The sequence below is a fragment of the Anarhichas minor genome, unplaced genomic scaffold (assembly GCF_050575085.1).
Source record: "Anarhichas minor isolate MPS153535 unplaced genomic scaffold, ASM5057508v1 ptg000018l, whole genome shotgun sequence".
NCBI classification, from domain to species: domain Eukaryota; kingdom Metazoa; phylum Chordata; class Actinopteri; order Perciformes; family Anarhichadidae; genus Anarhichas; species Anarhichas minor.
The window spans coordinates 9,362,076-9,379,029 of NW_027466464.1; the positions used below are offsets into that span (position 1 = coordinate 9,362,076).

At 42.9% G+C, this 16,954-nt stretch overlaps 1 protein-coding gene across 6 annotated transcripts; it reads right to left on the reverse strand.

The window, feature by feature from the left end:
- Window positions 1-2,832: 2,832 nt before the first annotated feature.
- On the reverse strand, window positions 2,833-14,541 carry LOC142952587 (voltage-dependent L-type calcium channel subunit beta-4-like). 6 transcript variants are annotated; one of them, XM_076094389.1, is made up of 15 exons: window positions 14,479-14,541; window positions 13,282-13,365; window positions 9,117-9,182; window positions 8,982-9,032; window positions 8,714-8,836; window positions 8,445-8,572; window positions 7,478-7,554; window positions 7,036-7,055; window positions 6,299-6,379; window positions 5,425-5,483; window positions 5,131-5,240; window positions 4,736-4,887; window positions 3,944-4,039; window positions 3,488-3,673; window positions 2,833-3,093 (listed from the first exon to the last, which is right to left on the reverse strand). In XM_076094389.1, exons 1-15 carry the CDS (start codon window positions 14,539-14,541, stop codon window positions 2,833-2,835), a joined length of 1,557 nt encoding a protein of 518 aa, XP_075950504.1. The 6 variants fall into 6 exon arrangements, with proteins under 6 accessions (XP_075950504.1, XP_075950503.1, XP_075950502.1 ...); XM_076094388.1 differs by having other exon boundaries at window positions 8,982-9,023; window positions 9,105-9,182; XM_076094387.1 differs by having other exon boundaries at window positions 8,982-9,182.
- Between the last annotated feature and the right edge of the window lie 2,413 nt (window positions 14,542-16,954).

A 16,954-nucleotide genomic window follows, 5' to 3' on the forward strand; every position in this document is an offset into this window, starting at 1 on the left:
TTTTGCAGTCAGTTTCAGTCCACGAACAAACTGTACGGCAAAGAAATCAACCGATTCTCATGTATGTACTGTGTATATGTGTAATAATCTGTGCGCTTATACCAGAATCACATTGTGGGGCTAGTTCCTCAAAAAAACACTTTTGATTTTTTGCTTATTCTTTTGTGCTCTACACGTTCTCACCCCTTTCATCCAGATCTATACAAAGTGATCTATCAGAGAAAGACCGTACACTTTATTTTGCATTTAAATCAATAAATTAAGAGCTGCTTTGCCTCACGGGGAAATAAGCTGACTTAGTATTTAATGTACTTTTAGGTTGTTGTTAGGGTGTAAAAAGGTTCTTCCATGTTCTCCTGTGAAAGTTGCTCGAATTAGACCTGGGAAATGAGGTCCCTTAAAACTGTGTCAGGCTGTAAAATGTTTGTGGGCGGTCAGATATCTCTCCTCTATAGGACTGACACTGACAGTAGAAGAAGAAGCTCCTCCTGAATAACAGATGATCAGAAGTCTAAAGCCCTGCTAGCAGCCCTAGTTATTCAAATGTGAACTATTTAGATAACACTCTGTATAGATCTCAAGACAGAAGAGCAGCTTCAACATTTCACTACAACATGCCGAAGAAAACTACGGTCTGTGTTTCTGTACCATTCTGATATCAGAGAGCAGTGTGCTTTTGTTGAGGCCAGAATATCAGATCACACACTTAACTCAGTTTTCATCTCTCCAGGAGGAACTCCCTTTTAAAAATCAGAACCCATGAGCATCCCCAAAAAGAACAAAGCCCCATCATTCATTTGTCTCCACATGACTCTCGAGATAACTTGTGTTCTTGTGGCTTTCGTAATTACTATATTTTTGTCCCGCTAAGATAACAACTTAACTATCTAATTATTTCAATAAACACATGTTGCTTACTCTCAAAAAAGGTGAAGAGGGACGACGAAGTACGGAAGACCTTTGCGATTAAAAGACAAAAAAAAGCAAGTGCGCGTTTCAATGTAATGCTCTCTTCAGCCAAATGTGTTCATTTAAAGCCCGTTTTGAGGCTCGAACCGCTCATCTGGAGATGAAATCATCCAGTCTTTATCAAAACTTGATATCTTAAAGTAATTAGATATGTACAGTGTATTATGACAATGACAACAAGTCTTAAAAACTATTTAGCAAGCACAGCAGCTCTCTGCTTCCATACAGAGTGCCACGAGGGTCAGCTTTACTCTCGTTAGGGAACCTTCGTCCAGAGGACGGTTTGTTTCAGTTCACTCAGAACTCTTCACATCATGGCGACTCTACGTCCGAGTCATGCACTCCACTGAAACCCTTTATAGCTTTCAGAATGATATGAATCAAAACTTGAACTTTCCTGTGTTGAGCTGTTTCAGTGCATTTAGTTACAAACCGCAGGGATCCAGAGATATCATCTTTCTGTAATTTGGACCATCTTTTTCTTTTCTTTCTTTTGTTTTCTTGGAGATGCGCCCTATACTTCTACAAACATCAACTTGCTTACAGTAGGCTTCTATTTTACGTTTGGAGGGAACATGCTCTGCAGTCAGGACAACATGCCAGCTACACAGAGAATGAACACGATGCAACCGATCCTGCCGTGTCACATTTTTTCGAACGCTTTAATCCCCTAAAAACCACAGGGAGGAACTTCAATGGCTATGAACCGATCGCATGGCTTAACCACCATCTGTACCTTTGTTTTTAACGTTACACGACTCTGATTTCAATGCTAACAAATGAAAAAACGACCTGTAGTTTGAGCAGCAGAAGCTATTTTCGGTCTATCAAACGAAAGAAACTCTTATTCTGAGAGAACATCCCAAACGGCATCGGTTTCCACGCTGGTCCACATCTCAACAACATCAAACGGCATCTCAAGTAGTATTTTGCTATTGTCTTTCACTATCCTATCTGACTGTCACAGCTATTGCCATCTCTAGCTCTCTAAGTGCTAGCTGTTATTGCCTTCTCCTACAGCGTTGCCTGAGATCTGATCCCAGCACCACCAGAGTCTGCTTATGACGGTGAGGGTCTTCACCCAAATGAAATCCTAAAGCTATGCTACAGAAAAGCTGGCCTTGCTCAAAGTGACTTTCAAATAGCAAAATAGTTTTGGGAATGTGAAGCACCAGTCAGATATCGTCTGTGCACCCCCCCCCTGCCCCCCGCGAGCCCACCACCACCGACACCTTTCCACACAGTCAGATTTAGAAAAATTGGACCTCCGTATATCTACACCACATTATAAGAGAATCCAGAATCCTAGGTACAAAATATCAATGAAGTGGATGCGGAGGTTGATCGTCTAACAGCATGCAGTAAGCTAAATGGTGAGAGGATTTATACATGGCCCAGGGTCTGGGTCAGCAGTCTGTGTGCGGCGGACCTCCCTCCGAGCTGGTGCGATGTCCCGGGGCACTTAGCGGCCCACACACACCATCGCCATCTGACCACTATCCGTAATGAGCTTGCCGACACAGGCGGCGAGCAACGATCTGCTGAGCTTCGTGTTAGTACAATCCCAGAAGGTCCCAGTGACGTGGACTAAAGGAATTCATTCTACAGCATTGGTTAACGTCGGCGTCCTGAACCTCTTGACTACTCGCGCTGTTGATTGACGGAGGTCGCCCTGGCAGCTTGATTAAAAACAAACACCTGAACGTGATTCTGTTGGACTTTTAAAGAGAAAAATAGCCAGGTAGACAAAACTAATTAACGCAAACCGAAACAAAAAGGTACAATTTGGGACCGTCTTGGCTCTGTTGCAGCGTTTATTTTGGAATCTGGGCCGTTTGGGCCCCGGCGGTGACGGAAGTGGGCTCAGAGCCGGTGCCGGGAGTCATGGCTGTAGCTGCCCGGTGAACTGCGATTGCGATGTGGCTTGTATGCATCCTGATAGGGGTCCTGGTAGTCCTGGTAGGGGTCCTGCTGCTCTCGGCTATGCTGTGAGCCAGAAGACATGCGGTTGCGTCCCTTGTGCGCCCGCTCATTGTGGTAGTTTTCGTCTGATGTCATCAGGTTGCGCCGTTCATTCGGGGTGGAGTGGTCTCCCGTGTGGTTGCTCTGTCGTATTCTTTGGCTCTGCTAATCACGTGAACAGACAAAGGACACCAGTGAGGCTGGAGACAACAGAACTTAAGAGAAAAAGAACGGACTAGAGATCAATGCAAAGGACTTCTAGGAAAAAAAAGGTTCATGCCTCTTGACATCATTCTTTTCCACTAATTCAGGCCAACAAATCATTTAATTAAACATACTGTAGTATTGCTCATTTTGAGGCAAACCGGCAACACTAGAAATCATAGCAAAGCAAAGTGTCCTTCGTATGTATTGCATTGAAAAACTGTGATCCTGGGTTTCTCTCTTACCTTTATCATCTCCTCACACAGTGCAGACAGCTCTACAGATAAATAGCAAATGAAAACAACACCAACAACATCCTCATAAGGGGCCCTGGGACAAGTGGATCGTGTACCTGCAGTCCAGTGATGCTGGTGGGGTAGGGGGTGAGGGTGGTGGGGCCCAGGTTGCGTCCCAGCAGGGGGTTCAGGGGCGTCGCCATCGAGGTATGGGTTGCCTTCCAGTAGGCCTCGAGGTATTCGGCGAGATGCTCACAGGCGTCCTCCAGCTGGTTCTCGTCCAGGATGATGTCAAACATTTCCTGTTAGCAGCAGATGGTCAGAGGCAGGAAGGCAGGTATGAAGCTACCGGTGAATTATGTTTTACAATCAATAAATAATGATTTAAAAGGAAGAAAAAGGAAAACTGTGAATATAGGAGCATCCCATTAAAACCTGGTTTTATGACAAATATGTCTGGCAGGCATTTGTCAGAAAAATACTTTCCAGTTATTTACGTTTTTTAACATAAGACACAGAAGAAGTAGGAGGCCAACAAGCCATGATAAGCCAGTACATAAGAATCCACTTACTGGGGGACACTGGGCCAATTTGTCAGCTGCCACAAGCTGGACATTCAGGTGTTTGCTCTGGGACTTCCCTCTGGACTTGACTAGCCTCTGCAGGACCTGCATGACAGGACGGGAAGGTACACGACGCTCCAGTTACACTGAACCAAAAAGAACCGCAGCTTCGACTGCACTCGTTTCAGGTCGCTCAGCACTCCCATCATCACGTGACCAGGGCAAAGTGAACGGATTCTAGTACTGATGAGAGACATTTTTCTAAGTGACACATTACACTACGGAGGATGTTGTTGTGAGTGCAGAAAGTCAGGTTTGTCTGGTCATTGCTGTAGTCCCGGTGTTTAGGGAGGAAGTGCAGCAGACGAAACTCCGCCATGCAAAGATGCCTTGGTGCAGATTACTTGAGCCTCCGTGTTAGTCTGTGGCTTTGAAGAACAGTATTTCATGCTGGCTTTGCAGGGAACATTGTGTTTGTGCTGAGCTGCTACACCAGTGGAGGGTAAATATCAACCTGACATGGAGACCGTTACCTTTAACACGACTAGGTGTTCTTGTTGTTTGTCTCCACCAACTGAATGACTCTGTAGGACAGTAGCTGTGGAGATTATATCACATGTTTATATCTCTAATGCCAAGCTTTACTTAGGCCAGGCTTGACATTACAATTAGGCTGATTGGTCCTAAATAAAACCAGCTGTTCATTTAGTAATCAATTTCAGGTAAACCTGCCACTGAGCTTGTCACAGAGAGTCAAACTGATCCGATCATGTCTGGCTATGTCCTCCCCACACTCAGTACCTTTGGCGAGGAGACTTTAACGTGAACAATTATGGGGGCCAGGGAGGTCTTGAGGAGCTGGGCCGGGTGGTTGATGGTGTCAGCGTCCAGCACCACCAGCTGCAGGGAGCGGGCCAACTCAAAGATCCTCTCGATTTCACTTTGCACCTCGGCTGATGAGACAAATACACAATACAAACTCAGACATTTGCACAGTTCGATGTAAACAATGGAAATAACTCGCCCACTGATTCGCTACTTATTATAGAAATACTTTCAGCTTTCTTGGCATATCATTAAAAAAAAAAAAAATGTTAGCAACGTTGGTTGAATTAGTTCCAGGAAACATTTTTAAGATTCTACAAATGTGCCAATAAAGTGAAAATAAACTGAGCACAGTGGGACAGTTTTCTTACCTAAGCTGGAGCGAGTGTTGGATCTCTCGATGATGGCCCTCTTACTGGGGTTGTTGAGAACAGACCTCTTGGCTAATGATATATCTGCCGTGACTCGTGTGATAGATATCCTGTCAAATTGTGAGATAAATAAACATTTTTTTAACCGAAAAATGGAATTTACTCGACCGCTAAGATGATCTTATTCAAGTCTGACAGGATATGTGAGCTTAGACGACAAATTAGACGACGTAAATGTCATTTAAACTTGCTAAAATGCAGCGGTGAGACGATTAACTGTCACATTTGTCTTACCTGCCATCAAACCTGTGCTTGAGGAAGTCGAACAGAGCTTTCTGCATCATGTCCGTAACCTGCATAGAAAGAAAGTAGTTATTGTTTTGAGGATGAAATCTTTTACACGACTTTATTAGAAATGTGATTCATGATTTTATATCTACATTTTATGTTTGTGGCTTATTATTTCTGTCTTTTTGTTAATGTGTTGTTTTTGCTGCATATCTTGGCCAGAACAATATTGAAAAAAAGAGGTTAATAGGAGTAAAAAATGCTGAATGTTCTAGTTTTACAGGCCACAAATTGACTGCTTTGATATTTAGTTGACGCCCCTCTTCCACAGTCCACATCTGGATCGTTTTCCAAGTTTAAAAATCCGAAATCTAACCTGTGTGCATCAGTTTATCTACGAGGATTAATAGCTCATGTATTCCCCCTCATCATCTGTGTACACCACCGAAATGATAGTACTGAATAGTGTTGTTGATATTCTGTGCATTCCTTGTAAACAACACATTTATCAACAGAAGTAGGAGCACTGAGACAGTTAAAAGCCCAAATCTGCCAATCGCACAACATATTTCCAACATAACCTCTTAGTCTCCTCGTTAGTCTGGCTGCAATCTGGATGTTACGTGGGCGCTGACACACTCACAATTAACTTCACCAACAGCGAGCTATTTTGGGGGACTCATGGAAAGACGTACAGGACTCATCTCCGTTCAGTAATCTTGTCCTTTTTCGCGCTGCTAAACATCACATTTACTAATCTCTGCTTTGTGGGTGTCATTCAGTGGCGCTGAATCATCGCTATATTTAGTGTTTGAACAAAGGCCCCGAAATCAGTGACATAAGTAAAAGGATATTTTAGATTTTCTGATTGGCAGCTCACCTCATAGCCCTTGAGCGAGGGTCCCACCAGCACCACAGGCCTCATAGAGGGAACCACGTCGTACGGGGGGATGTGCTCCGTCTGTTAACACAAACACATTTTTAATCAGCAGCGGTAGATTCATCCAAAAAAAACAACAGACAATGGACCAAAATAACTTGAAGTACTCAGAGCAGGCAGCTGTAATGGACTGCTGAGTCAGCTGACCTTGGATTACAATCAGATGTGTTAAATGCACTGCAACGTCGCGGTGTGTAGCAAATGATATTGTAAATTAAATCTCAATGTTAGAAGTTTTTTTTGTTCTTCTAGCACCATTCTCAGGACGCATCATTTTAGTCTCTCAGTATGTCCCTCGTTCTGTCACAGCACCACCTCTGTCCTCCAACTCGAAGTCTGAACCAGGCCAGATGTTTCCCCTACATTTCCAGTCTTTATGCTAAGCTACGCTAACAAGACGCTGGCTGTAACCTGGCGTACAGAAATGAGAGTGGTATCGATCTTCCCCGCTCACTCTTGGCGAGAAAGTGAATGAGTGAATTTCCCTGAATGTCGCACTATTCCTTTAATACATAAGATTTTTGTTATGTATTAAAGGAATAGTGCGACATTCAGGGAAAACTTTGGCTGAAAAACACCAAAAACACCATCTTATATGATGAATGTATGAAACTAATTGTACCGCTTTCCCCAAAACCTGATCAAAAGTACTAATATCACAAACGTCACCAACTTACCACTTTCTGTTTCTGCTTTCCTGTAGGAGGGGAGAGAAGACTGTCGTCAGTAGCTGCTGCTAGAGGAGGCGTCACATGATAATTCATCATAATTCTTAACAAAGGAAACCTAACAAGGATAACCGGCAGGATTAACATGTAAAGAGTATTTCCATTGTCCTAAGGTTATATTCACAAAGTCACATGAGTGCAGGGGGGGTTCATAGTCTTGTCGATGGGTTCACACTGTGGTTAGCCCCAGTCTCAGAACGCCTGCAGTCCTCAACTGGAGGAAGAGGAGGATCATGGGAAAATGTACCAACAACTCTACGCAGTGAACTTATGCTCTATGCAGGGACATGGGAAGGGTTTAGAGTCTTATTGTCTCTACGTTGGTGCCCTGCAGGATGCTTGGCTCTAAGCTGGCTATTAACAGCCCTCTCCCCCTGTCCGACGTCCTCACCTGCCGAGGATATGAGGGGTCGGATAGAGGCAGAAACCTCATCCTCTACACTGGAAGAAGAGTTCCCCCCAGACTTACTGGAAAAGACAAGAGGGGATAAAGAAAGACAGAAGCACAATGTGGAAAAAGTCAAAAAGAGAAAAAGGCTTAAACAGATCATTTACTGCAGAAGAGACAGTAACAAAATATTGAAACTTGGCATCACAAATTGTAATGTTGTCAACACATGCAGCAAATCCACTGATGTCAGCAGTCCACGGGCCATAAAAGTACAGTTATATTCAAGGTGATACCGACTTCAACATATGAAGGCTGTAAGTATGTAATTAAGGAGTGTCCTGCATGGTCCATGTGTATTCATGAGACCTGGGTTTTTGGCTTTTTCACAGGAATGAGGAAATGTGAGCAGCATGCGGTAAAAAAATTCACAGCTGACCAAAAAAAAACATACTGAAAGTCGCTTAACATGATTAATTAGGTCAGTAGAAATAGTGCAGAATTGAGTAAAACACATCTCTGTGCAACAGTGGGGATAATAAGCCTATAAATAAATGTTGAAGAGAAATAAACAAGGAAATCCGATGTCAAAATGACAAGCAGTCTTGCATTTACTGTTTTACTTTTTCATCTGTAACTCCAAATTTGATCCTGAGGGGCTTTTCCATTTATCTATTTTTTGAATTTCAGACTTTCCAACATCTGTGGAAGGCAGCAGACCTCACAAAGGGCTACCTCAGTTAGCCTCCGCAGTGTTTGATCTGCATCAGAATGTATGCAAAGCATTTAGGAAATTATCAAATTATCAAAATCATTACATATCTTAAGTTTTGTACCACGTTCCTAATTACTTTTTTTAAATAAATGCACACTGATTACCTCTCATACTCATTTTTCGTGTGCACATTAACTGTAATAATGCTAGTTTAAGGGACAAACAGGCAGACGGGTGTGCTGCTCTGTTACTTACCCTTGGACACGTCCTCTCTTTTGCTCCTGCTGGAGGCGGATGTTCTCGAGCTTCAGAGGGCTGGGGATGAAGCCGATCTCACAGCCCTCTTTCACTAACCGGCCGATCCACCAGTCGTTGTTGAACTTCTGAAACACCACGACGTGAAAATGAGGAGGAACAAAAGCATAACAGGAAATCTTTTAAATGAAATCTATCATCAAATAAAACATATTCACATAGCAGTATAACAGCGGGTGTTGTATTTAATTAAAAATGTACACATGTACCTCTTTTATGTGGAGGAAATCCTTGGCGTCAAAGGAGATGGCCGTGGCTGGTACTGGAACATCCTCATCCAGAGCGCCACAGTAGCTGACGTTGGTCCTCACGGCAAACGCCACAGGTTTAGTCTGGTGGACGGAAACACACAGTGAGTGACAAAGAATACACATATGCACCTACTTAGGATATCTATCAGCCAGTTCTCATTCATATTTCCTGCAAAAACATGAACTGGCGGCAGAATGGTTTGGCTAAGTGTCCCAGGTTGGCCACCTTGGCTCTCTCCAGTTGAGTGGTGGCCTGCTGCTCCCTCTCCTGGCGGCTCTGTCCCGGTCCTTGGCTCTGGCTCTGGCTCTGGCTTGGGCTCTGGCTCTGGCTCTGGCTCTGGCTCTGGACCTGGGCCTGCACCTCCCGCTCCTCCTCCAGAGAGACATCTGAGTCTGATGGTCTGCTAGTATATGAATCCGCTGAGCCCTGCAAACAGTAACCACACAGCGGGTTACTGGAACTATGTAGCTGGAACTCTGCTCCTAATAGGGTCGATTCAGCGAGACACTGTTCCAAAATCGAGGACTTAAGGTCGTTGTGTCCACACCTTTTCTGACTTTAAGTGTCTGTCTGAAAAGACAAAAGCACACAAGCTCTTAGGTTATAAAAGAAGGATGTACTGCAGCTTAATCCTGGACCTGCACAGCACAATGAGGTCCACTTAAGAAAAAAGCTTCTTTATGGGACAAATGGCTGTCGTAAGTTGTGGGTGTCTCTGCGCTCTGAATGCAGAACAGGTGAAATGGATGATGTGGAAAAGAACCGACTGCCAGCAGCATCTCAGACAAAGTGGAATTTCCCCCCGTTCCTGTGCTGTCAGCAGTTTGTTTGACCACACGCAGCCAATCTCACACATCCAGACAATTCTGGATAGTGACGACTTGGATCGCTGCTCCCGGAAAAGAGACGGAGCGGATTCTGCATCTTTTAGAGTCCTGGATGTCTAATTGTTCTTTCATGCAATCGTGACGCTGACACACACACACAGTGCAGAATATCCAAATTCCAAAAGAAAGCAAGTCAAATTAATAAGATATTAAGTCACAACTAGGAGATGTAATTTTAAATTGCAAAATAATAAAGCAGAGTTATGCCACACTACATGAAACATATTCAGTATCTCACTATCTGACTTTTGAATAATTGTTTTAACATGGCTTCAACACAATTAATAGCTTTCAATGCAAAGAAAGTTGGATTCTTAATGTTGCTGTTGCTTTAACAAAGTCAATATGTTGATATATTTGGAATAAGTTTAGCTTACTTGAAAGATACTTTGAAGGCCTTTTTTTCCAAACTAAATGAATGTCGAATAATGACAAACTGTAGTCGAGATTGATCATGTAACTTGAAAAACCAGAACATGTCAAGCATGAGCAATATTATAGCAGCAGGAATAGACACAATCTGTAAAATGATGATGCTTTTATCATTCAATTACATATCTATGTATTAACCGTACAACATTTTGGCCAATAAGAGAGGTAAGAGTGGCCCCCACAGATATGAAAAATAGTATTTTGTGTCTTGTTTAGATTTTTCTTTCGTCTCCTTTCTTTCCATTTTCTTGTACACTGTTAGGGATTTCTGTGTCATCACTTTAGAGCATTGAGACGTGCTCGACTTGCAGTAGTTCATCCTGCCACTCAGCGAGAATTCCAGTAATGCAACTTTTTCTTTTTTCGCTGGGACATGACTGGACCAAGTGCTCCCTTCTGCTGTGTTAGTCTAAACAATCAGCCACTGATGATGATTCAATTAAGGAAGACCATTAGTCTCAAGGAGATCAATCAATCTAGTCATCACAGCTCAGCACTTTTCTTACAAGCTAGCAGCAGCAAGGTCTGACTTCAGCACACTCCTCTTCATCGTGTGCATCCAATCACAAACTAGAAAGAGTGAAAATGCTTCTGTTGGACTGATGTGTTTATTAAAGGGACATTCCACCAATTTCACACATCAAGATCAGTCTACTGAGAAGTACTGCTTGTATTCTGGAGGAGCTTTGTGAACTCCAAGAAAATAAGCCCCGATGATGTCATCGTGATGTCATCAGGGTTATCTAAACTCGAGATTCATTTTGAACAAAAGGCAGAGAAAGATGTTGGTATTTGCCAGGCAGGAAGGATCTAATGGAAAATCATACTTAAGTTGCATTGTGGGAATTGTAGGATCCAATGTTTTTTATGGTTTAACCCACACTAGAGAATAAAAGTGAGGACATCTTGGCCTCTGCTGCTTCTATTGCGACCAGTCTTTTTATAATCCGCCTCTCGCAGAGCCACCAAATTCGTGGAAATGTAACTCTGCTGCTGGACTACTAATTTCACAGTCACAAACGTAATTCATGAACAACAGATTCCTCTTTGCGATATTAAAAATACACACGCGCACAAATAAAGTGTTCCAATTACCCTCCAATAGTTAATGTATTTTTTTCTTCTTCGTATAAACCCTTCAATTCAACACTAACACGTCATTTCGTGCCTCTGTGTGGAAGCTCTGAGGTCGCATTGTGACATCCGAGCTACTATCCAATGGAGTAGCTTCAGCATGTGACTCATCAACATCACAATCCACTTAATGACATCACGATGCATGTTCCTCCGAGGCTCGGCAGAGCCTATACATCACGCAGTCGCAGCGTCAGATGAAAAAATACTCTATTACATTCTATTTTTTTTCAAGTGATAAATGCAGAAACTTGACAAATAAAAATGTATCATTTGATACGACCATGTAACGGGCCTCAGGGGAGAAGTAGGTGATTAACATCTTCCCATCTTCCTCTGTGAATCACTGCTCGGTCCATCTCTGAGAGGTACAGAGTGTGATGAGCACTAAATGGCTCCTCCTGGCTCTGGTGGTCTCCTGACGTCTGTTCTTACAGGCTTATAGGCTTATATCAGCCACATATACGGCACATAAAGCACACAGATATGGAGACATACATACATAACTGTAGCCATCTGCCTAATGTGCACCCCCCCTTCACACACACCACCAACACCCACCCACCCACCCAACCCCCTTCCAGCCAAGCATAGCCCACGATCACGCTACACTGTACCGTTGGCTAACCCATCAAAGGCCTCTTATGTGTGTGTGTGTGTGTGCACAGCTGAGCTACTTTCATCAATAAACACACAGCAAGAGAGCGCAAAAGCAGATTCACACATCCAAGCACTCACCGCCTCCGAGTCTTCAAATCCATGCAGGTACAAATTGTCATACATGGAGGTTTGATATTCCAACGAGCGCCTCTAGAAGAATGAGGGGGGAAAAATGAGAGTGGAGGCGAAGGAGGAAGGAGGGGGCACCACGGAGAAGAAGAAAAAAAGGATGGATGGGGGGGGATGACGACAATCCCTTCTCTCCACAGCAGAGAAGAATATTGTTTTTTTTTAAATCTCCCCTCCCGTTGGATCACGCCTGGTCCACCGGAGGCCCGTTGCTTGATGGATGCAGCTTCTCCCTGATCTCACAGTGCTGCTGGCTGGCTCACATTATAGGATGGAGAGGCTCTCCCTGGAGGCAGCCCAATCCTGGCATTTAATTTCATCAGGCGTCCACACACACACACACACACACACGCGCACACACACACACACCTACACGGACACACACATATACATATATACAACGAGCAGCAGAGGCGGCGGCAGCAGCGGCGGCGGCGGCGGTAGCAGCAGAGCAGTGGATCCTTCCTCAATATCCAAGCCTGATGACAGAGCTAATGTGCAAGGAGCTGATTGGCTGGCTGGCTGTCCACTCAGCTTGGATGAGCGCTCTCCTTGATTTTTTATTTTTTTTTGTGCGGGGAGGTAGCGGGGATCGGGGGAGGGGGATGGGGGAGTAAAAGAGGGGAGCAGCATCCTCCATTCCTCTGTTAAAGCTCATCCTCACTCAGCTTATTTATGCTCGAGAGAGAGAGAGAGAGAGAGAGAGAGAGAGAGAGAGAGAGAGAGAGAGCAGAGAAATACATTGAACCTGGTTCTGGTGATACAAGGAGGTCTGATGAATGTATACAGTGGGTCCATGTGTTCAAAAATGGCAGTTTATCTCCACTTTAGAATCAAATCATGAGGGACATTTCTATACTACTAAAGTGAAGTAAATTGCACCATGTGCACCCGACCTATATGTTTTATTATAGCGCTTCATAGCGCTGGCAACTTCAATATTTAATCAATATATTTAAATATGTTTGTTGACAATTAACTTATTTATTCCATCTTTACACTCCTTACATCCAAATGAATGAAAAGTATAATCTTATGCATGATTAACATGGAGAGGCAGCTTGTGTTAGGTATCAGGAGTAATCCTGCCGTTGCCCTTGAGCAAAGCACCAGTCTCAGATATGGACTAGGTTGTTGGGGGCTGTCCACAGCTTCTAAACAGTGCTGCACAGCGACACAAGTGGCCCCAAACTCCACAGGGTGCCTTTAACCGTAAACAATTTGCACAAAAGGTTAACTATGAGTGACTGAGTCTATCTGAGCCTGTCTTTGCTCTTCGGTACCTGTCTGAGGATGAAACTGGTGGAGGTGGTGCTGCCATCGGACCTCTTGAGTCGGCTCCTCCTGGAATAAGTCCCTCGATTCACCTGAATGGAAAAAAAACAACAAGATCTTACACGTGTAATTTCAAAGGCCACAGCACACAGAAAACACATGTAACACGACCAAATGTGGATTATACTGGATGCTTTTATGTGTTTGCCTTGCCCACTTACTTTTACCTCCTGACTTTCTCTCTCTTTCTTTCTTTTCCTCTTCCAAAAGTCCAAATATAACCCGCAGAGTTAATCTCCAGGGAGCAAAATTAATTATCTGCCAGCGATTTGCCCCATTTATGTTGGAGTCTCCAGAGTTAATGACAATGTCACTTGTTAAAGAGTAAACCTACTTCCCTGAATTCATAAAAACGGGCCAGTAATCTAGGTCACCATCTCTCTTTTGTGCCTCTTAATTCAAGCCAACAGCAAAAAAAGACAAGAAGAGATATGAAGGATAAAGTTGGCTATGTCTATGAATACCCTGCTATTAATATCCACCTGCAGCCTCCTATGATCAATCAAACTGAGGAAAAATGATGTATCAGTTATCTAACATTCCCTACTTTATATACAGAACCTTTATACGGGTTTTAACACATTATACACACATAAATATCATTTAAATCCTCACAGAAACCACCTAACAGCGTTACATTTCAATAAGACGTCAACTGAGCCCACTGTGGGCTTTAAAACAGCTGGATTGAGATATTAATAAAAGGATTAATAGTACAACATTGTATTACTTTTAAAACATCAAGTGGAATCATATATTGTATTTCAGCTAATATGTTCCAACTGAAGGACAAATATAGACTAAATCAAACGTCTGTGAACATTAATAATAAGACTCTCTTAGTAATGAAACTATCTCTGCCATATATTATTTACAATGCACATTTATAACAACTGTACATTAAAGAATTTGATATAAATCATCATATTTATCTCTGAAGATAACACACAGAACAGTGCCTCAGCAGTGCAATTTATTACTCAAACGTGTTGGTGTTTTATAATGTATATATAATATATACTTTATTATTTCAATACCTACACTTCACATGTGCCTCTCTGCTTTACAATTCCAATTTTACACCAATTTAGGAACAAAAGTTTTCACTATTTATGACTGTTTTTTAAGTGAAACGGTGAACTCACATGAAAGATGGGCGCTTGGATGCCCTCGCCGATCTTGTTCCGTATGTAGATGTGTCGGGACATTTCGGCCAGGACATCGGTCCAGAGGGCTGGCTGCTCCGGTCCGGTCCAGCGGAGGGGTTGCGGGTTCCGGGCTGCGCGCTCCAGCTTCACGCGACACAGCAGAACAACTGTCAAGTCCACCTTCGACACAGGTGTTGCGGTGTTTGTTCTTGCTGTGGCTCGCGCTGGGAGGTTTGGTCACGCACACTGCTGCCGCTCGAGCCACTCAAAACCAGATGCGCCTGAGTGATGGGCGGAACTATTTTAGAAATCCGGGGGGGGCTAAAATGAGCACAAGGTAACTACTTTAGACATAGTGAGGAATTATTTTAAGATCTTCGGGATACTTTTCTATTAAATGTATTGTAATAATACAATTATTATTACCACCAGAAAATTTGAATTTGGATTATACTTATATAGTGCTGCTAGTTCAGAAGCAGGCAATTAGCTCCAGCACGTTTTGAGCCCAGGTTATCTACAAAACTTTGCAAAATCGTACTCTTTAATTAGTTTCTGTAGCCAATGATTTATTTTTAGGTATGTTTTAGATCTGTGTTTTACCCTAACCAGGATATTTATCAGAATGTATTCTTCCCTCTCTACATGCAGTTATTCCTGCGCCACTGGCAGACACACAAAGCATAATAGATCCATCCCCACGCTGAATAGTTGCCAAGAAATTATTTTATCTCAATCACATTTTTCACTGTTAGTGAGTGTGGCCAAAGCGCTCAGTTGTTGTTTCATCAGTCTCCAGCTCAATCCTTCCAGCACTTTTTTAGATTTGTGTTGAGATCACTGAGTTTATGTCTGATTGTACTTCCATGCAGATTGTGCTGCGGACTGAAGACACAATCCTCCTTTAGATCTTGGGAGCACTTGGTGGAGAAAGGCGTATTTATTTTAGTAGCTAATAAAATGAGTAATAGAGGACAATAATACAGCATGAGGGGGCATGCTGCCTCTCTCTTTGCCCAGCAGATGGCAGCATTATCAAAGTCAAAGCAACAATAAGAGCAGCTGAGGGTGTTTGCAGGGCCCACTTTCAATGTGCAGAGTGAGGTGTGTGTTCACTGCTGCAGGTCTAGAGGAGGGTGCTGCTGCTTCATGGGCACATTTGCTCACATTATCAGGAAATTGCACCTTTATTGTGTACCTTTGTGGTACAGAACATTTTCTTCCCTGCAGGAATTCGGCTGCCTTTTAACAGGAGCCATTTGTAAACCTGCCTTTTCTTTTTTTTTCGACCCTTCAGTTGGACGAAGGGTCCCAGCACTTATTCAGTCATCTGGGACGTTGAGTGCTCCACACCTGAGTGTCTCTGCACTCACCCGGCTGACAGAGCAGTGAAGACGGACGGCCTCAAAACATCTTTGTCACTCTGCTTTAAATCTCCATCTCCACCTGTTGAACCTGCGTGAATGCTCCACGTATAAACACATGTAAACCACTTTGTTCCGCGGCTCTGGATGAATCCCTTTAGACAACCTCATGGTCCAGTAGAGGCATGTGATATTTGGAGACCCTGGAGCTACAAATGTCATGCCAACAGCTCATCAAATAAATGAAAATGACCCACTTTGTTTCATGGACTTATGTCTTCACGTGTTCCGAGACACTTTGATCTTCTGAGAGAGGACTAACTTTAAAGTGGGAGGATTACGGTAGCATGGTGGGACAGTCGAATCAGAGGTATGCTAACTTTAACTCATTTAGTATCATTTATATTGATTTTATACACTATCAGTAGTTCAATATTTTTAAGAATTAGGATATTTGGGATTAGGATGTCCAAATTATACATATACTATTTATCTTGATACGATACTGACTGGTTGTGGTGTAAAAAAACAAATGTTTTTTAAGTATGGTTAAGCTTTTAGCATGGATAACCATGATATTGGCACCACAATTGATTTATTCATCTTTTTTTCTTTTTTCTTTACAGTGTACATTATACAAAAATATAGAGTACCAAAAGTTCACAGTGTCCAAAAGGCAGTGTTAAGTCAAATTCACATCATATTATAATAGCACAGATGTATTTTGGGAGCACAACAAATCAATTTTCGGGATCCGTTGACGAAGGTCTTTAAATACAAAACACAACCTTTTCCTGTCACAGCACAGGGTGACAATTTAAAAATGAATATCCCCATTGTCCAGGCCAAATACATACAAACATATTTGTACAGTTTACACACACACACATGTACTGTATACTCATGTAAGTGAGTCAGCGCATGCAGTCACAGCAAGCACCCAGAGGTGGAGACACATCATCAGGGCTGTTTGTTTCATGCTACATAACACTGCAGATGGTGAGAAACACCCAGTTCTTGGTATTTACAATTTAGGAACTCAAGATATGCAATATACATTTTACAGCACGGAGTAACTTAAATATTAGCAATCCTGTACTGAGTAATGA